This window comes from Oncorhynchus keta, chromosome 1 (assembly GCF_023373465.1).
Source record: "Oncorhynchus keta strain PuntledgeMale-10-30-2019 chromosome 1, Oket_V2, whole genome shotgun sequence".
NCBI classification, from domain to species: domain Eukaryota; kingdom Metazoa; phylum Chordata; class Actinopteri; order Salmoniformes; family Salmonidae; genus Oncorhynchus; species Oncorhynchus keta.
The window spans coordinates 60,551,650-60,572,656 of NC_068421.1; the positions used below are offsets into that span (position 1 = coordinate 60,551,650).

At 44.7% G+C, this 21,007-nt stretch overlaps 2 protein-coding genes and 1 long non-coding RNA gene across 10 annotated transcripts in view; 1 reads left to right on the top strand and 2 right to left on the bottom strand.

The window, feature by feature from the left end:
• The first annotated feature begins 3,961 nt into the window (after positions 1 to 3,961).
• On the top strand, positions 3,962 to 5,859 carry LOC118389841 (uncharacterized). Of its 4 annotated transcripts, XR_004826851.2 has the most exons (7): positions 4,002 to 4,016; positions 4,101 to 4,175; positions 4,482 to 4,602; positions 4,993 to 5,034; positions 5,131 to 5,265; positions 5,345 to 5,430; positions 5,551 to 5,859. It is a non-coding gene; the product is annotated as an uncharacterized LOC118389841 (long non-coding RNA). The 4 variants fall into 4 exon arrangements; XR_004826849.2 differs by having other exon boundaries at positions 3,962 to 4,175; XR_004826855.2 differs by lacking the exons at positions 4,002 to 4,016; positions 4,101 to 4,175 and adding an exon at positions 3,981 to 3,995.
• Positions 5,767 to 9,142, bottom strand: amh (anti-Mullerian hormone). 2 transcript variants are annotated; one of them, XM_035779733.2, is made up of 7 exons: positions 8,948 to 9,142; positions 8,259 to 8,582; positions 7,986 to 8,155; positions 7,537 to 7,648; positions 7,341 to 7,449; positions 6,801 to 7,234; positions 5,767 to 6,710 (listed from the first exon to the last, which is right to left on the bottom strand). In XM_035779733.2, the coding sequence occupies exons 1-7, from the start codon at positions 9,087 to 9,089 to the stop codon at positions 6,289 to 6,291; spliced, it is 1,713 nt and encodes a 570-aa protein (XP_035635626.1). In that variant the 5' UTR covers positions 9,090 to 9,142; the 3' UTR covers positions 5,767 to 6,288. The 2 variants fall into 2 exon arrangements, with proteins under 2 accessions (XP_035635626.1, XP_035635615.1); XM_035779722.2 differs by having other exon boundaries at positions 8,259 to 8,585; positions 8,948 to 9,141.
• A 1,480-nt stretch (positions 9,143 to 10,622) lies between these two features.
• Positions 10,623 to 21,007, bottom strand: part of dot1l (DOT1-like histone H3K79 methyltransferase) — a 29,793-nt gene continuing 19,408 nt past the window's right edge. For 3 of the 4 annotated variants that reach the window (XM_035779676.2, XM_035779683.2, XM_035779692.2), the window contains exons 21-29: positions 19,944 to 20,049; positions 19,669 to 19,818; positions 19,272 to 19,314; positions 18,612 to 19,171; positions 17,424 to 17,626; positions 17,247 to 17,320; positions 16,453 to 17,124; positions 15,021 to 15,723; positions 10,623 to 14,733 (exon numbers count right to left, since the gene is read on the bottom strand). In XM_035779676.2, coding sequence (XP_035635569.1) covers positions 15,164 to 15,723; positions 16,453 to 17,124; positions 17,247 to 17,320; positions 17,424 to 17,626; positions 18,612 to 19,171; positions 19,272 to 19,314; positions 19,669 to 19,818; positions 19,944 to 20,049 — 2,368 coding nt within the window. In that variant the 3' untranslated portion in view covers positions 10,623 to 14,733; positions 15,021 to 15,163. The remainder of the gene's footprint in view (positions 14,734 to 15,020; positions 15,724 to 16,452; positions 17,125 to 17,246; positions 17,321 to 17,423; positions 17,627 to 18,611; positions 19,172 to 19,271; positions 19,315 to 19,668; positions 19,819 to 19,943; positions 20,050 to 21,007) is intronic. The other variant, XM_035779708.2, reaches the window with a different exon arrangement.

A 21,007-nucleotide genomic window follows, 5' to 3' on the forward strand; every position in this document is an offset into this window, starting at 1 on the left:
ACTCAGCCCCTGTAATAGGGTTAGAGGCAGAGAATCCCAGTGGAAAGAAGGGAACCGGCCAGGCAGAGACAGCGAGGGCGGTTCGTTGCTCCAGAGCCTTTCCGTTCACCTTCCCACACCTGGGCCAGACTACACTCAATCATATGACCCACTGAAGAGATGAGTCTTCAGTAAAGACTTGAAGGTTGAGACCGAGTTTGCGTCTCTGACATGGGTAGGCAGACCGTTCCATAAAAATGGAGCTCTATAGGAGAAAGCCCTGCCTCCAGCTGTTTGCTTAGAAATTCTAGGGACAATTAGGAGGCCGTCTTGTGACAGTAGCGTACGTGTAGGTATGTACGGCAGGACCAAATCAGAGAGATAGGTAGGAGCAAGCCCATTTAATGCTTTGTAGGTTACCAGTAAAACCTTGAAATCAGCCCTTGCTTTGACAGGAAGCCAGTGTAGAGAGGCTTGCACTGGAGTAATATGATGAAATTTTTTGGTTCTAGTCAGGATTCTAGCAGCCGTATTTAGCACCAACTGAAGTTTATTTAGTGCTTTATCCGGGTAGCCGGAAAGTAAAGCATTGCAGTAGTCTAACCTAGAAGTGACAAAAGCATGGATTAATTTTTCTGCATCATTTTTGGACAGAAAGTTTCAGATTTTTGCAATGTTACGTAGATGGCCTAGATGGTGTATGTATTGATATTTAGGCTACGTGTGCCTTTCATTTTTTTTTATGTAGTTCTGTCCTTGAGCTGTTCTTGTCTATTAATGTTCTGTATAATGTCATGCTTCATGTTTAGCCTTTTCAGCTTGAATGGAGGATGCTTTATGTACAAGCCAGTCCACGGTAATGCACATCAAGCCTAGACAGAGACTCCCTAGGTTATATTAAAGGTAGACTCAAGGATATGACGTAGAAAATAAACAGCATAGTGGATTAATTTCCACAACTACTAGCGTTGAAACGTGAGGCTCAACTTCTCCACTGTTTTTTTTATTTAACTAGGCAAGTCAGTTAAGAACAAATTCTTATTTACAATGATGGCCTACACTGGCCAAATCCAGACAATACTGGACCAATTGTGTGCCGCCTTATGGGACTCCCAATAAGTCGGTTGTGATACAGCCTGGATTCGAACTAGGGTCTGTAGTGACACCTCTAGCACTAAGATGTAGTGCATTAGACCGCTGCTCCACTTGCAAATACTGTGTGTGACTGAGAGAAAAGTCTTGCATCAAGCTCATCTCAATATCTGCAGTACTCGTAGCATCGTCACTTCGATGAGTCTATCTTTAACTAATTTACCGCCTGGTGATGTCACCAGACAGGCCAAAATTCCATCCCACCAAAACAGGCTGACATTTCAGGGAGTCTTTTCAAACAGCTCTTATACCAAAAGGGCATTCTCACCATTTTATAGTATTATTCCAACCTCAACCTGTGTAAATATATATACACTGCTCAAAAAAATAAAATAAAGGGAACACTTAAACAACACAATGTAACTCCAAGTCAATCACACTTCTGTGAGATCAAACTGTCCAAGCAACACTGATTGACAATACATTTCACATGCTGTTGTGCAAATGGAATAGACAACAGGTGCAAATTATAGGCAATTAGCAAGACACCCTCACGTGGTGCAGCTCATCCAGGATGGCACATCAATGCAAGCTGTGGCAAGAAGGTTTGCTGTGTCTGTCAGCGTAGTGTCCAGAGCATGGAGGCGCTACCAGGAGACAGGCCAGTACATCAGGAGATGTGGAGGAGGCCGTAGGAAGTCAACAACCCAGCAGCAGGACCGCTACCTCAGCCTTTGTGCAAGGAGGAGTAGGAGGAGCACTGCCAGAGCCTTGCAAAATGAACTCCAGCAGGCCACAAATGTGCATGTGTCTGCTCAAACGGTCAGAAACAGACTCCATGAGGGTGGTATGAGAGCCCGACGTCCACAGGTGGGGGTTGTGCTTACAGCCCAACACCGTGCAGGACATTTGGCATTTGCCAGAGAACACCAAGATTGGCAAATTCGCCACTGGCGCCCTGTGCTCTTCACAGATGAAGGCGGGTTCACACTGAACACATGTGACAGGCGTGACAGTCTGGAGACGCCGTGGAGAACGTTCTGCTGCCTGCAACATCCTCCAGCATGACCGGTTTGGGGGTGGGTCAGTCAAGGTGTGGGGTGGCATTTCTTTGAGGGGCCGCACAGCCCTCCATGTGCTCGCCAGAGGTAGCCTGACTACCATTAGTTACCGAGATGAGATCCTCAGACCCCTTGTGAGACCATATGCTGGTGCGGTTGGCCATGGGTTCCTCCTAATGCAAGACAATGCTAGACCTGTGGCTGGAGTGTGTCAGCAGTTCCTGAAAGAGGAAGGCATTGATGCTATGGACTGGCCCGTTCCCCAGACCTGAATCCAATTGAACACATCTGGGACATCATGTCTCGCTCCATCCACCAACGCCACGTTGCACCACAGACTGTCCAGGATGGTTGGAGAGCACTTTGTTGTTATAATTAACACAGGCTACTGCCTTTAGCTGCAGTTTGTACACCATTCATGTGATAACTATGTCTCCACTACTGGGTGTTACTGGTTGGGCTTATGCAAAATGCAGATTTTTCAACTAACCTGCTTTTGGTGATACTGTCTTCGTTGATGATTTAGGAAAAAAGGCTATCTTATAAATGTCCGTTTCCAGTTGCTGGAGGTTCTACAAAAACCAAAGAGAACCTAGAATTATTAAATTCATGTTTTGCACTACGCAAAGAGGTTTCTTGTGTAACAGGGTTGGTTATGTTTCCACTTGCCACTGCAGACATATGTATTCGAAGGTTATGTATTCCTATTGGTTGGTCACATTCAAATATCAATAAGATGTTATGTCATTGGTTACGCTTGCAGTTACGGGGAGATTGCGAACATCAATTCTTCCCAGTCTGATAATTCATGGTAGGTCACGTTCTGAAATAGTGAATTCTATTTACGCATTTACAATGTGTACGAGTTCACTATGTACATGTCCGGATGTGTGTATATACTTTATATACACTCATATTACAGTTTATTAGGGACTGGGTCGGACCCCTCTAGAAGAAAAATAAATGCGGTGCTGGCTCGCGGAGTAGAAAACTTGAAAATAAAAGAGAGCCGCACACTAGAAGCTCAGATGCAAAAATTGAATTACCAACATTTCGACAGCCAAACTGTTTTCATCAGGATATAATCACAAACACTGGGTCCCCCCTTTGCCTCCAGAACAACCTGAATTCATTGGGGTATTGATTATACAAGGTGTTGACCAATTGGTATCAAGGGACCGAATGTGTGCCAGAAAACATCCCTCACACCATTACACCCCCGCCACCAGCCTGTACCGTTGACACCAGGGAGGATGGGGTGTTGGTGATCGCATGCCCACTAGAGCTGCTTCTTGTTGTTTTTAGCTGATAGGAGTGGAACCCGGTGTGTCCGTCTGCTGCAATAGCCCGTGTACTGTGTGGTTATTTGCCTGTTTGTGGGGCCCGCCTGTTCGCTTGCATGAATCTTGCCATTTTCCTTCGACCTCTCTAATCAACAAGCTATTTTTCGCCCACAGGACTGCCACTGACTGGATGTATTTTGGTTGTCACACCATTCTCGGTAAACCCTTGACACTGTTGTGCGTTAAAAGCCAAGGATGCTGGCCGTGTCTGAGACACTGGAACCGGCGCGCCTGCCATCGACGATCATACCACACTCAAAGTTGCTTCAGTCACTTGTTTTGTCCATTCTAACGTTCAATGAACAGTAACTGAATACCTTGATGCATTTCTGCCTGCTTTATATAGCAAGCCACGGCCACGTGACTCACTGTCTGTAGGAGCGAACCATTTTCGTGAACAACGCCACTGTCACGTGACTCACTGTCTGTCGAAGCAAACCATTTTGGTGAACGGGGTGGTGTACTTAATAAACTGGCCACCGTGTACGGTACTCGTTAGATATCGGGGCCATCCTGGGATGTGCGTTTGTATGTTATTGCTGTAAGAGATGAGTTAGGTAGCATGCTCTAATTGTAATGGTCACATTTTCTAACTGCTAATTCACAGTTATTTCCATGCTAACAGACAAATCACGAATCTACAGCCATCAATATAATGTTGTCCTGCACAGCTAATGTACTTCCTTGTGTCTATCGTCAGGTACTTACATTTATTGTATTTTGTACTATATTTGTTGTTGTTATGATGATTTTAATGACAAAATACCCAGTCTGATAATTCATGCAAGCGACATGTAATGAATGCCCTTTAATGGAAACATAGTTATCACGTCTCTGGCATACAAACTGTAGCTATACTGCCGATTTCCCCTTGCCATAGCCTACAATGACACACTTCGAAGATAGGGATCAGAATGGTATGGTGTTTATGAGGGCGGCCGGTCCATAGCATACAGGGTGTATAGCAGCAATCCCTCCAGTGATGTATTTTTACTTTTGTCATAAGCTCTCAGCTGTGCCTGCCTGTCAGGGACCATGTCATCTGAAGCAGGGCAGGCTATAAGACACTTTCCGACCCCAGTCAACGGAAATCAATTGCTTTCCATAGGAGAAAAAGGTCAACCCAGGTAAGACTCAATCTGTCATGCATGGGTTTTTAAAGGTTTGCATTTATAATCTAGTTTGGGAATCATTTATTTGACAAAGACTATCTGTCTGTATATTACTCTTCCTCTGTTGATTCAGCAAGATGTCTATTTCTAGCAATGCTACATGGTCTATGCCACATATGCTTTAAATCGGACTGAACCGCCTCATCATAAACATGCAATGTAACCCAATGCATGTGTGTACTCAGCTCTATCCTTTTAGCCTATGTGGTTTAAGAGTGGATTTTCAGTTGAAAAATGTAGATTTAGTCATAACCTTTACTGAGAATGCAGAATACACAATGTGTTAGTAGTTTCCTCTTTAAATATCTTGCAGTAGCAAAACCTCAATATTACCTGACTTTACAGGACGCAACAGACCCAGAACATTATCATCTGAGAGCCTCGGGAGTAATACAATCCTTATCCAATATATTTACATTTCTACATTCAGTAATAATATATTTTGTCCCATGTTGACTTATTACTCTCTCTGTTTACCTCTAGTGTCATATGAACGCATTTTGTCCATCCAAAGTTTGAGTGAGGTTGAGAACCCATGGAAAAGCATTACTCTGAACCGTTGCATAGTGTTTGCCATCATCATTGTGCTTGTGAGCTCAGGGGTGAATGAAATACATGGTGAGTGCTGAAACATTTGTCATTTTCTCATAACCTCAATGCACACAGACTAGCTCATGCACTGTCTGTTGTGGTTCAGATGCTCTGGATGTACTTCTAGAGGAGAAGGATCTTCCCCAGATGTTCTTTGGAGGCACGGTTCTACAACCAGACGGCGTAGCTCAGGTATTGGAGCTCATAGCTTATTTTCTTCCCGTGACCCTCTTATAACTAACACAGTGAATAACACATAATGACGTGCTGGGCTTTGGAACCTTATGTAATGATCCTGTTCCCTCCCTGCAGCCTGCAGCCTCTCTGTGGGACAGCTTGCTGAGTTGGGGCTCAGACGATGGAAGAAAAGGAAATCCCAAGAGAAGAGGGGGAATCTTGAGAATCAGAAATAGAGATGTGTCTGACAAAGGGCTGTTAAAGGAATGATAGAGGGAATACATTATGGAGAATGGTAAATGAGGGGCAAGAGGAGGATAGTGAAACAAAAAAGGAAAACATTTTCTGAAGGACTAATCAAAGTGTGTTTATTATGTTGAAATATAAGGATATATTGTAGTTAAAATGTTACTACTGTAAAAAAAAAAAAAAAAAAAAGATTTACAGTACATCACAATGATCTTAAATGCACCATACAGTCTTATCTGATCATGCATAAATGTTCTTCATATTTAAAGGGTATACAGAAATCAATAAGATGAGCTGGTTCCTATCTCGTATTTGATGATCAATATATTCTTTCAGCCTTCAATACGATCATGTGGTGCAAATTGATAATGCACAAATTGTACTTGAAAGATCCAATATGTGCACTGAGCCAATGAGTTTTCTATTTACATAACTAAGTGACAAAATGTGTATTAAAACAGCTAATATTGTAGACAACTAGATGTGATAATGTATTTACAATAAACAAAATAAATGCACTCAATGATTTAAAACATGCAATTCTACTTGACTTTTATTGAGTAATGGTGCAACAACCCAGGTGCCCTGGCCCTTTAATACCAATCATTGCACCACATGGAGGAGTCAGCGGCATCCACACTCCTTGGCCACCATGTTTGGTTTGTAGCAGATATTGGTTCCATGCTCATCCAACTCCACCACCTTGAGGTCCTCATAGTCCACAGGCACACAGCAGGGCGAGCGCTCCAGGGCCAGGCCACTCTGGATCTGGCTGTTAAGCAGGATAGCATGGTTATTCCCGTTGGTCAGGGGAAAGCTGCAGACTCCCTGGCAGTTGTAGATGGTGGCCTCAGGAGGAGACAGTAGGTATTTCTCTAGGGACACGGTGAGACTGTGCAGTCGACAAAGGTGCCGGTTCCCTGGGCCGTTCTGGCCTGCTCTGGTGGCCCGCTGCCCCCTCTCCACATCCCAGGCTCCCACTACTGTCTGCAGGGCCTTCAGCAGAAGCAGGGCTCGGTACTGCGTTTCACTGGGGCTCCCAACACCTATGTGAGTGAAAGAAAAAAGTTTAAATGACTTTGCAATTCAATTAATGCCCAGACATTGATCATGAATTTACATTGAGGCCTGCTCACCTGCTGGTGCTTCCTCGCCCTCTTTAGGAAGGACACTGAGTTCCTGGAGTCTCCTCAGTCTGTCCATTCCTGCTTTGCCCACCTCCTCCACCCTCATCTGGACCAGAACCTCCTCCAGCCTCTGCCTGAGCACCTCCAGTAGGGCAGGCTGCAGGGACAGCTCCCCACGATGCCCTTGGAGCACAGAGCCCTGTGTGGGGAAAGAGAACAGGGTGGGAGCTGAGGAGTTGAGCAGCCTGGCAAGGAGGGTCTCACTGGACGACACCCCAAGGGACAGGGGGGGAAGAGAGTCCAGAGAGTACAGAGGTACCGAAGCAGCCCATGGTTGTGACTGCGTCTGTGGTGGCATGACGTCACTGAGGAACTTCTGCAGCTCACACAGAAACGTGTAGGTCCCAGAGGGAGCAGGGGAGGGACTCAGCTTTTCTGTCACTCTGAGGAAGACAATTACACTCATTTAAGAATCTCTATGGCTTCAATCACTTAAAGAAAAAGACAGTAATAGGTACCGCATTCGAAAAAAAGACTATGCTAACTGACCTTTCATCAGTTCCTCTATTTGTTGAGAAAAGCACCAGGGGAATGACACTGACATCACTTCTTGTTCCGTCACCAATCAGGATACCTCGTAGTTCAGACAGCTTTTGTCCTGCCGAAAGGTGAATAATCTTGAGACATGTTGATGGAAGGAAAGCATATTAACTTGAACACGATAAGCTGTACAAGATGTTCTTACCCGTCTCTGGTGTTTTTGTGTCAACATTGAATCTCCATTGCAGTTGACTTTTGCCCTCGGGTTGCTTTCCTGTTAGGATGAGGAACTGTGTTCCTTCTGAAATACATACCGTCTGGGAGAAGTGGGAAAAGGTTGAGTCAGATAATAGCAGAACATCAAAAACTAAAGAAGCAAAATATCACCTCCCACATTGTCATGGTGAGAAATGCATCATCGCGATGATGAGGCCAGCGACACTGCTTCGCGAAAGCACAATATCTTGAAAACTTGACAGTTGACATACAAATCATTTGGGACTGTATCAACAGTGGACTTATGAAAAAATAGTTTTTGAGTGGAGTTTTCCTTTAATGGTCTGTAAACATCATGGTAAAGACAACACTTATAAAATGTGAGAGACAAGTAAGAAGTTCAGGAATGTTGTTCTTGAGCAGGTAATGAATTCAAACCTGTTTGTAAGGCTGCAGAGAGTGACTGGTGAAAGTGATGGCACCGAGCGCTCCTGTTCTGGGGTTTCTAAAGGCAAGGAGCAGTATGGGCTTGATATTGGAGAGGGGAGGCCGGGGGAGGTGGAAGGTCAACACAAGACCCCCTCCCTCCACTTCACCCTCCATGAGCTCTGATAGACAAGACATAACATCCCATTTCAGTACATTCAGAATCAGATCCATATCTGTGCCATTACCTACAAAGCTGAAATCTGGAAAGAGACAAAAATGTACCTTTGGTTGGGTGCCAAACATGTAGCCCATGTTTCTCTTTTTTGGCTTCTTCAGCTAGTGTGGATAAGGCAGGTACTGGAGCACCATCAGAGTGTGAGCAAACGCCAAATCGAGTCAAATCCTCCTTTCTCAGGTCGCTTTCCTGGCCCCAACCTTCACGAAGTGCTGAAAACATATCCTCAATAACCTCTCCATGAGACGGTATCCTTCCGAAACATGGAGTGTCCCCAGGTAGGTGAGAAGCGCTGGGATGGGAGTTTATGGTCTCCTTCACTGTTAAGGCATTCTCTCCCAAACCTTTTCCAACCTCCACTGAACGGTTGTCTCCTTGGATGAAAGAACAGACTAAATGTAGTCACAGAAGTCTGTATTACCATAACAATATTTTGACAAATGTATAATTTGATGGCCAAAAGATGACCTTATTCAGATGATATTGCATCATTCACAATGTGATAAATTAAGTTACAGACAATTCTAAGAAGCAGTTATGTAATGTAATTAACAAATAGAGCACAAAGTAAAAAACTGTGCATTACAATGCATACAATATTTTCTTGCAAATGCTAATGAATCCATGTTTGGTCACAGCTATGGCCAGGTCCCAGGCATACAGATTCATATCAATGCAACAAGTTACAAACAGCAGTACGGACAGTGTAATTGGGATGGTGAATAGTGTGACTGACCTGGCCCTGTTCCTGGGTGGTCTGGCGTGGGGTCCTCCTGACACCGGCCTAGCAGGCTGTCACTCAGTCTGCCCTGGTGTGGCAAAGTGACCATTGTGCTGGGCAGCAGCAGTATCAAGCAGAATATGCACCATAGCCTCATGGTAACCCTGTCTGTCCAGTCACGTCTGGATGGAACACTTGTTTTGGGTCAGGTCAGCGAGGGAGATGGGTTTTATGTACCGCCCCTCTTTCAGCTAAGGAGGACAGGCTGCCAAATACACAGCTCATACTATGTGATGTGTCCTTGAGAAACTATCCTATGTTGTAAGATGTGGAGGGACAGTGAATACTACGGTGGGTTGAGATAACGCTAGGGAAAGGAAGCACAAGACAGACAATGGAGTGTTTTGTGTGTGGCAGACAGACACCTGCCCTCCCTGTGGGTGAGAAAAGACTGGCGATTTAAGCACCTCCAAAAAGGAAGGGGGGATGTTTGAAGGAGACAGAAAAACAATGCGTGTAATGACAATTCTATAAAGGCCTTTCGTAGGTAATGTCTGGTCCATTACAGCATATCAATCAACACTATCATTGCTTCTGTGTCCTGCCATTTCTTACATACAGTTCTTCTTCAGGGATGATCAACTAGATTCAGCGGCAAAACAGAATATACACAAATGACAAAATCATTTGTAGACTGCAAATTGACCGCAAGAAGCCCAAACAGGTATATTTGACTAAAACATGCTAATTTCGCACCTTGCGTAGGAATACTTTACAGATTTTCAAAATAATAAATACAAGAAAATTCTTAGGAAACTTGGGGGCCTAATTCACCCCCCAATACACAAACAGATATTGGAGTGTTCTTCATAAAAGTAGCCATTTGTGATGCAATTCTAAGGATGCGATTGCAAATTGACGATTGATTACAGACACGTTGGCTTTAAAAAGTTCTCTCAGCAGTTATTGGACTAAGTACAGTGGCTGGAATATGGATGTGCTGCATGCCAGATAGATACAGAAGAAGTGTTGGCTAAATAAGAGTTCTTGACGGATTAAAGGATCTATGGACAGACTATGAGATGCTGCTGTTGAGACTTCTCGGGTTGAAAAGTGCCTCACGGCCTTGGTTTCATGGAGAAATCCAACAGCTGCAGCTTTGTTTTGCACACGATCAAGGTCGTTCAGTTCAGTCTGTCCTGCTTGGTGGACAACAGCGCCAAGTGATAAAGTCAAGGATTCACAAATCATCCACTAAAAATTACAAGAATTGTTTATCATTTCTAAATGGCTTGAAAACATGCACGTAACATCACATAACACTATTTCAGAGAGTATTCATAAAGATGACATTGAATGTTGAATTATTCCCCAATAGTGGACATTTTGGACATAAATATGTATTCCCCACTAAAGACAGAACTGAAGAACAATTATCAAAACACTACTGTCCATCTTTGGTCAAAACCATGATATGCCTAGCTTTATTACAGAATGTACCAGAACTACTATAATGATAGTAGAAAAATGACACTCATTCCACCCCTACATAGTCTGAATCCTTCATTGAAAACAAACTAAAATATCATGCACCATATACAAATCCTACAATTTTTTTGAATAAAAAGCATAAATAAAATCACCTTTTCAACATGCAGAACATCACCAATAAGCAGAGATGCAAATTAAATACTTTATAAGAAACCATTTTATTAATAATTATCATAAAAAGGCAAATAAACAAAAGCAAATTTCAATTTGTCATTACACATCTAAGATAATAGCACCAACACCAGACAAGAGTTCCCATGACAGCCCAAGGCGTTTTGAAACGTGGGTTTGCTGTTATTGCACCTCAAACCTGCCCTTAGTTCTACTGATCCACATAGAGTTCAAATTCAGTCCAACTACACAGCGTTCTCCCTATGTAGGACATTAATTCCTTTTCAGAGAGAGGGAGTGAGACGAGGCATTTGTGAGAGTGTAAGAAGAGGATTTTCCACGACATTGTCAGACCAGTCGAACACAAAGCTGCAATCTTTTGCTGGAGTGGCTGGATGTGTGCGACAGTGAGAAATTGAGGAGACAAACATACATCTTCGAGGAAGTTTGTCAACTCCAAGCACCAATATGATTTTTCAAGTTACATCAAAATATAAGAGAGGTCCCTGGTCCTGAGTTAGGGAAAGAGATAATGAAGTCACAGTTTATAGATAAGTGTGACGTATAGTGTTATATCGTTTCAAGATATCTGCTATGTTCCTGAGTGAGACCTTTGGCAGGATTCAGAGTCTTGCTATGTGAAAGTCTTAATTGTAAAGTTAATAGAGCAGTATACTGCACTACGGTATTAAATATGTATCCAAATTTGCCAGAGATCATGTGTACTTCTTTAGGGGACATATTTAAAATGGGGTACGTCGAAGTAACAATATTCACTACACAATATTATTCTCTCTCCCACACACATTGCCACTCCAGCCAACTAGGAAGTATATTTTCAGATGGGACATTAATAATAAGTCAACAAGCGAGCTTGTGTTGAATTTTATTAAATCTTTTCCCTCCTCTAGCACAACAGGAGAGGAAGTGTATTAATCAGTAGCTGCATTTTCCTTGTTTTAAGTGTAGGAGAGCACCGTACTGTCTGTCTAAGAGTATTCCAATTTGATCTGAATCTTATGTCATAATAAAAGCATAATTGATACCAACTGCAATTATATCAAACAAAAAATAATAATGAAAACATCAACAATAACAGTAATTACAAAAGACCTGTCAGTGCTGATAACAGGGGACTAGCTTCTCTGGTCATGACCGACATGAGCAAATCATTGTCCTCATTCCTGATTGCAAAGCACTGTTGTCTACTGGACAACATTGTGACTATAAAGCTGTGATGTCTTATTTCTCCTCAAAGATACAGATGAAACAAACAAAACAATGAAGATAAATTAATATCCTGCTTCACATCCTCAATTAGTAAGGACTGGCAAATGACAATCAGATCAAAATGGAGCCTGGTTGTTGCAAACCCACGTAACGCATACTAGTTATTCTACGAACAGTTATATTGGAACAATTAACTTGTAATTACAACAGATGTATTATGCTCATACTATGGGAAGGAGGCTTTTGAATGCACCCAGAACCTTACCTGAAATCAGTTTGTATGGTTGAAACAGCACCTTTTCTAGTTTAGAATATATTATTTTACAATGACTGAAAGACATGTTGTTTCACAGAGTAGAGGTTTCTCTTTAAAAAGCATGAAGTAAATCTGATTTACAATCCAGAACAAATCAAGACAGTCTAGTTGCAGCACAAATCTCTCCCTCTGTATGTGTTAACCACATAATAGTACAAGCATAGAGTTTCCCTGTGTATATCAGAGGAGACTGTGCCATGTGACTGGCATGCCCTCATTGACACTGAACAGTCATGGTGTTTCACTCACTCTATTAAGGCCCTGATTTAAACAACTCCGCACTGCTGTTTCCCTTGTTTCCAAGCCCAACCTGTTTGACAGGCTTGTAGATGTGGGTCACACATCAGCACCAAATGAAAAAATAAAAAAAACATACAAATATAATACCCCAAAATCAATCTAGGCATTTCTTATTCACCTACACACCATTCTTAACACAAACTTATCTGTACAAAACACAGCGTCACATGCATTTACAAATAGTCCTGAACAATTTGCAAGTTTCTGAAAGCAAAAGGGTGTTTCGCAGTATGCCAAAAAATACTGTGAAAAATCACATCTAATGAGAGCGTTACCTGTTTTCATAACTCGGAGTCAGCCGTAGGTTGAAGATAGCTTTATCAAATCGTGCAGTGTCAACAGTTGTACACTAGGCTTAAAACAATTCAATTGGATAATTGCATTTTAAATACGAGAAAGAATGCCAGAAAATAGCATTTAAAATGTCCCTGTGGACAAGCACCAAGTATTGACAGTTATTGATGTTCTTAATATTGTATAAATAATATGAGGCACAGTCCAGAGTTATACAGATTGTAGCACCATTGTTTTCAGACTGTGAGTCAAGTACACACTTAAACCTATTGCATTCTACACTGTTACACATGTTTCAGGAAAACAAAAACACAACTTGACAGCATAAATATAATAATCTAAATTATACACAATTATACAGTCAGAGAATGTCTCTTATTCACAGTACAATACTGTTTACAAAAATGAAATAGAAAATCCAATGAAAAGCTGTGAAAATGGCCCAGTAGTTTTTGTTAGTCATGCATTTCCCAGTGTGTGAGCGGTGTTTGTATATCAGTGTGTGCAGGTTGAAGTGGCTGCAGAAAGCGCCACTACAGTGTTAGTGGACAAAAGGTGACACGTACAGACAGCATTTCTACCCTGTGAACTCAGTGAGATGTGACTCCAGAGACTTGCCTGAATACAACACAAACAACATTTGAGTCCCAAAATTACACCTGCATTTTCATCATATCAGTGTTTCGGCAGGGATATAAAAACATAACAAAGAAGCTTAGATTAAGAGTAGTTGAGATTCCTACTTGTGAAGAATGCACATTGCGTTGCGGGTCCCTACGCCCCTAGCACTCCAGCTGGCTCTATAAGTAGTGATTATAACCGGACTGTCTCAGTAACTGAATCCTGTTTCCACTTTCTATCCTCCAGTCCTTCTGCTGTTCACATCATGCATGTGTTGACGCACAGCTCAGCCGGCAGCACTTAAGTGAATGAGAACCGTGATTCACATAAATTATCCTTTGACTTGACACGGACAATAATTACACCAATATAACTAAGAACCTTTTACTCTGGGCTGACGGCTGACTATAGTGCTGTCCCTGCACCAGGGACATTGTCACAGGGTACACAGATATGTTACCCAGTGCATTTGAACAAACAGCTTCCCCCTGTTTTATACTTAGCCAAAAGCTAACATTAGCCAAAAGCTAACATTAGCCAAAAGCTAATGTGTTCAAATGACATTTCATTCACTGAACAAATGATCAGGGTTCAAGGTTAGGTAGCAGGGTGCTAGAGATGCAGTGAGGCACAGCTGCATGGTCCCTAGTCCCGATCAGAGCTGGGTTAGACTGGTCTAGCGTGTGTGTGATGGTGTGCGTGGAGCGTGAGGTCTAACATAGCACCCGGTGGTCAGATAATGAAGAGAAGAGGAGAGTGCCGTCTACTAGAATGACAGACCCACACGAATCTCCCACTGTACACACTGTCTGCCTTTACTAATATAACGGCATCAGTGATATGTAAAACTACACTGCTGACTGACTTCTTCTGTAGTCAACTGTGTGAATTGAGTCTTTAACAAATAACTATGTATATTTAGTAAGTCTTATTAGCACCACGTTACATGGTGACAGTGATGTACCTTTACAAGTTACTGCCATGGAAACAGTGCGTTTCATGTGTCACTATAATGTTAAGAGTAGGCAGCATACCAATTCATTAAGGATGGGATGAACACAACCCAGTGATTACTATCAGCCTCAACCCACAACACAAACACCCCCGTGACCGCTCAACTCTGCTCAGGACGCCATGCTGCGAGTATGTGTCAGCGTGAGTTGCCGAAGCAGTGTGTGTATGTGTGCTCAGCTCTGTGTGTGTGTGTGTGTGTGTGTGTGTGTGTGTGTGTGTGTGTGTGTGTGTGTGTGTGTGTTGAGTCCCAGTACAGTGGCGGTTTAGCAGGCTTAGGAGCACGAGTGAAATAGTATTGTCCATTGGTCCACACCTGTCCATTTGCATAGGTTACGTTGGGTTGAGGTAGATATTCTTCAGTTACCTGCCAGGCAGAGGAAAGAGCCAGGGTCAAAACCAAATGCTGGCAATTAGCATATATAAAAGCAGGACAGGAGACTGCTCCTGAAGAGTGGATTTATCAGAGTTAAAAAGCACCAAAAATAAATGTTTAGATTATAACAGGTATTGTTGTGATTTATTCACAAACCTACAATAATGATAAATGCCATTTAGCAGACGCTTTTCTCCAAAGCTACTTTTAGCCAAAGCGTCATGCATCATACATTTTTCATATGGGTGGCCCCAGCGGGAAAGAGGAGTATAACTCACCTTGTTATAACTGAATAGCAGCTTTGGAAGCACAGGAAAACCAGGTTGTCTGTGTGTCTCTCCCTACCAGTCTCTTCCTCTTATCCCTCTGATTGACCCACACCCCCTATACCACATCCCCCACCCGCCCCTCACCCTATGCCCTATCTAGGCCAGGAGCCAGGGTGCTGAGAGGACGACGTGTAGGAAGTAGGCAAGCCCAGAGTCCTCCACATGCTGACCCCACCTCCTGAGCTACTGGTCTGGGTTGGAGGGGGCAGATGAGGGGGGTAGTGCACTGTGAAGCTACGAGAGGAAGGTGAAGAAGAGGGGGAGACAGAAGCAGAGGAGGAGACCGAGATAGAGGAGGACTGGACTCTCTGTTGCTGGAGAGAAGAGGGGAAGGCCTCAGAGCGAGACGAGGGACTTGGGTCAGAGGACGAGACTGAGGAGGAGGAGACGTTGATATGTGGTGGTGGAGGGGGCAGGGAGAGCGTGGGGGTTGGAGGGGTGTGCAGCACTGTTTGGGTGCGGCTGTGCTGGGAATGGGAGAGGGGGAGGGAGGAGGATACAGAGGCCAGGAAGGAGGAGCCTGACTGGGGGGCAGGATGTTGGTGCTGCTGGGAGGAGGAGAGACTGAGCAGAGAGCTGAGGCCTCCTGAGGCTGGCAGCGCAGCCCCAAACTGATGGGAGGACACTGAGGGCACCACGTGGTGAAACATGCCTGTGGATTAAACAGCGAGAGACGGAGAGATGGGGGAGGACACAGAGAGAGAGACACTCAGCCAGGATTTGTATAGCGCCAAGCGAGTCTTACAGACAGGCACACAGAAAGCAGACAGAGACATGTCACTATAAAAGGGTCGACTGAATCATCTGTTATAGACCAAAGGCCGTTCCTCTGAAATTAACTAAATGTTTTGTGCAAATAAAACAAGTCTAATCATAGTGAAACGTCTCTGAATTACACACACATGACTAGCAGCATTAACACCAACACCCAAAGAAAATGCAGATCAAGTTCCTTTAATTAATTACTAAACACTGTAATTTGTAAATACTTCAGAGTATTACAGTATAGCTAACCAACACAGACAATTGTAGGCTATATCACAGTATACAGATTGAAGGGCATTATCCATGCCCGTAGCCAAGTATATCATTCTTAAGATCTGCTCTCTTCAAAATGTTAGGCATTTTCCAAGGGTGTCCAACTCAGCATCTGTTCAGCCAGTCCATGGCAAAGCAAAGCAGCAAGGGCATTCAGACAGGCAGCAGGACAGGGCTCCCACTTACCTGTGTCCATCAGTAGGCCTCTCCGATTGACTTCCTCTGTACCACTGTCTAACACAACCAATCTGAGGACTCTGATTTCAGTCTACCCCAAACCATACCCAATAGTACTGCTGAATGGAAGGAGACTGGTTAGAGTGGGTGTGTAAGTGGGCCTCACCTGCCAGCCCAGCGCTGGAGAAGCTCCCCAGGGAAGAGTGTCCATTGACCAGGCGCGGGGCCCCGGTCACAGAGGTTCCGGACGGCTGGGTTCCGAACAGGGACTGGAGGACAGAGGCGCCCCCAAGGGGGAACTGGGCCCCCAGGTAATGTCCAACAGAGGCCCCTGAGGCTGAAGATACGGGGATGCCCCCTACCTTGCCGCTCAGGATACCCCCGCTGACGGCTGCAGAGATGAAGAGATTCTGGCTGTTGCCCATGCTGCTGGATGTCTTCAGCTCCCACTCACCCCGGGGCTTCTGTTTGGGCATGGCCTGCCTCTCAGAGCTGCTTCCTCCCTGGGCCCCTGCCCCCGACCGGCCCCCAAACTCTTGGCTAAGGAAGGGTTTAAGGGGGATGTCCTGAAACCCAGAGGGCTCGCCCCCGGCCCCCTCGCACCCCCTCCTCTGCTGCTGCGGTTTGTGATCAGAGTCTGAGTCCGTACCCGTGCCCAGGCCCCGCGGCTCTCTCCCTGTGCCAAAGGGGGAGCCCCCCTGCCTCACCTCGGACAGGGGCTGCTTGAGGTCGGAGATGGGGGAGAAGGTGGATTTCCACTTGCTGTTGGATGAGGAGGAAGATGAAGAGGAGACCTCACTTCCTGTGCTGTTACTGCTGCTGCCTCCTGACTTCCTTCCTGTTAACCCAATAGAGAATTTTATTTTAAAAAGAGCACAAGAAAAAGCACAGTAGATAGCTGACAGTGATATCATGTTAATTATGCAGGCTTCAGCAGTCATATTTTGGGACGTTCCTTACCGCGCTCCCTGTCCCCTGGTCTGCCTGGTCCATCTCTGCTCTCCAAGGAAATAGTGGCAATCTTCCTTTCAATTCTAAAACAAGACAAATTCAAGAAAATTCAACTTCAAAACATACTCTTCTGTAGAAATGAGTGTGCAACCACATGTTATTTTTTTGCTTCACCGTTTACTATACCTTGAGCTGGAGCTGTCCGCGGGGTAGCCAGAGTCGTCATCAGAGCTGGGTGCGGAGGAGTAGCATCCTGAGCCATTCATCTCCAGAGGGCGTTCTCGCTTCAATACAGGGGGCTGGTCCATGTCTGGACCACAGGGGCTACATCCAGACTGCTCCGGGGAAGAGATGGCAGCGATCTCCAGAGGCTGGTTAATGTTGTTCACCTGACACGACAAACACAGAAAACAGGGTTAGCCCTTTCCACCCCCCACCTTTATTTAACCAGGTAGGCTAGTTGAGAACAAGTTCTCATTTAACTGCGACCTGGACAAGATAAAGCAACGCAGTGTGACACAGCCAATAACACAAACAAGTCAATGACACAGTAGAAACAAAAGAAAGTCTATATACAGTGTGCGCAAAAGGCATGAGGAGGTAGGAAATAAATAGGCCATAGGAGCGAATAATTACAATTTAGCAGATTAACACTGGAGTAATAAATGAGCCCTAACCCAGGGTTTCCCAAACTCGGTCCTCGGGACCCCAAGTGTGGCACGTTTTGGGTTTTGCCCTAACACTACACAGCTGATTCAAATAATCAACTAATCATCCATGTTTGATCATTTGAATCAGCTGTGTGTTAAGGCAAAAAACTAAATGCGCCCCCATTCAAGTCCCAAGGACCGAGTTCGGGAAACCCTGCCCTAACCCCAAAGCTACAATATGTAACTTTTTGGTCGTCCTGACAAAATTTTAGTTATAGATCTGTCATTCTCAAAGAAAACAAGTCTAAGAAGCGGTAGATCTGTTCTATGTGCACTACCTCTATGCTTCCGTTTTTAAGTTTTGTTTTTGCATCTTACTTTCGGTTTTGTACACCAGCTTCAAAAAGCTGAAAAAACAGTTTTGGTTATGGAAAAGATACTTCATAGTGGTTTGGATGGTACAATTACTGTCTACTCTATACTTCCTTGTTTTGTCACAAACTGAAATTAGGCAAACTTAGAATTTTCGAAACCAAGAATTGGTGGAGAGATTTGTACATTGTGCATCTTCAGCCTACAGTTAAAAGATGTATTCAGTAGGGCCTAGATATTAAGGAATCAAACAACTCTTGTAGCAAGTACTGCACTGCAACCAACTTAGCCATTGAAGCCGTGTACCACGTTTTAAAGAACAGGGAAGCAACCTGAACGTAGCTTGACTCACCATGGAGTTGATGTTGAGTGGGGATCCTGATGGGTGATTGGTGGAGCTGAGCCCAGGAAAGGACTTCCTCTTTGGGGAGCCACTGGCAGGTTGAGCCCCCGTTGAGCTTCGCTTCCTCCTCCCACGCTTGCGTTCCTCCTGAGACGCATGGCCGTGAGAGTTTGTGTGTTGGGAGCCCGGCGAGTGGTGGTGGTTGTTGTGGTTACTGTGGCTACCTAGGTGATGCTGGCTTTGTCTGGCCGAGCCGAGGCGGAGGCGAGAAGCGGCGCCCCCAGAGGAGGAGGAAGACGATGAAGAGGAAGAAGAGAAGAACATGCGGCGTCTGGACTCGCTGTCCTGGGGCTCAGAGTCAGACTCGCCCTGGCGCTCGGCCCTGTCCTCAGGGAGGATTCTGGGGGTGCCGTCGGCATACTGGAGGACTCCTCCGGTGCTGAGGGGGGGGCTGTGGCCTTGTGTTGGTCCCATTGGAGGGGCACCATGAGGGGGAGGGGAGGGGGCAGCCCCGTCCTGTTCATCAGATTGAGAGCCTCCGTTCATCAGCCCTAAGCTAGAGGAGTACCCTGAAGAAGGACAGAGGGGGTTGGACACTGGTCAGTCATGATATGTCTCAACACATGCAGGATTCAATGGATGATATAGAGTGTATTTGGGACTGCTTACCGTTGGTCTGGCCTGTCTGGGACACAGGACTCGGTGTGCTCCTCTACAAAAACAAACACGGAGAGCTTGAATCAACACAGTGGTTTATTACAGCAAACAGGACGTTACTACCCAGTCGGAAAGCTACCTGTAGCCCTGCCATTCTCTAAGCCAGTGGTTCCCAAAGTCAGTCGGCCTTTCAACTTACTTTGGAAAGTTGTAATCGTAGAATGCACAAGGTGCAACTTCGAAATTGGATAGTGAATCAACAGTTTCCCTCGTGTCATGTCAGTCATTGCAGACCTTCGTGAGCTACAGTATTTATAACTTGTCAGAAATATCCAGATCAACTGTCCAGAGTGAAAAAGTTTGGGAACCACTGCTCTAAGCCAGAGTTATAGGAGCCATATGTACCCACCAGTCTCTCTGCTCGGCTGGGCAGCACCACACTGGCCAGGGGGATGCTAACGGGCAGTTTGCTGGGGTGCACTGTGCTGAGGGGGATACTGATGGGCAGGCTGGTGATGGCTTCACCCGGACCCCCTGCTGGACTCTTCTCCTTACCCCCCTGGACATCACACACACACACAATCACACACACGAGGACCAGTCAGACAGACTGAGTACATACTGTGTGTGAGTCAACAGGGTAGGCTGTGTGTCAGTGTGTGGACAGAGAGGACAGACAGTTACCCTCTCAGCACTCCTGAGTATGTTGTTCTGCTGACTGTCTGATGAGTTGGGAGACAGGCAGCTCAGTTTAGCGCCTAGTGGAGAGGTGATGGCGCCCATATCCCCCCTGCAGGAGTAGAAACACAGTCAGGAATACTGTCCTCAACAAACATGGAACACATCTCCATGTTGTCAGGACAATCTACTATGTCAGTCTGTTGATAACTAACCTGAGACTAGAGTCCTGCATCGGGTCGGATACCCACGGTTCCTCGCGGTTGATCCGAAAAAAAAAAAAAAAAAATCAGCTGGCGGGTGGAATGAAAACATTCTTTCAACCAGCGGGTCGGCTCGCGATTCAGAACAAATTATATTGCGTTTAACGTTTTAAATCAAGATAATACTTTTTTGGAGCTTGTTCTGTTAAATTTTGTCCGGTGAATTCAATTAGGCTATGTGAGTGGTGAGGCAGACAAAGCCTAGGCTACCAGCCACGCAGCGAGAGAGTGGAGCAGGAACTGTCCATTTGTTGTGTGGTGCTGAAACGTTCCTAATTTGTCCACGTGCAGAGAACTTATGTTCCCTTCTGCCACACAACGATACATTGGCAAGTTTATTTTCCCGGACTCCTAGCTCACGGGAAATGGTTAACGTAACAGGAGAAATAAAAAGAAAGGTTATGATGAATACACCATCGTGGAAACAGGTGCTTCACGAGTGAAATCCTCGGTTTTGGAAGGCTTTTGGAGTCATTGTGGACAAGGAGGACAACAACCCAGCAGATGGATGGATGCACAGCCTGCAAAAGTGCAGGCAGGTGTTTGTTAACAATAATTCAGTTAATTATTACATAAATTCAGGCTTTCGTGCATTTAGACCATACGCAGGAAATTTTACACCTGTGCGGCTGGTAATAGTTTGAGTTGCCAATAGCCTACTAAATAAATGTAGCCTATTTGATTCTGGGAAATATTCATTTAAGTTTCAATTCAACTACTTGATTATGGAAACTATACTCAATGTAAAGGTATTGTTTTATTGTGTTGGCTATAGACTTACATTAGATAAGGAATAAGGAGGTTACT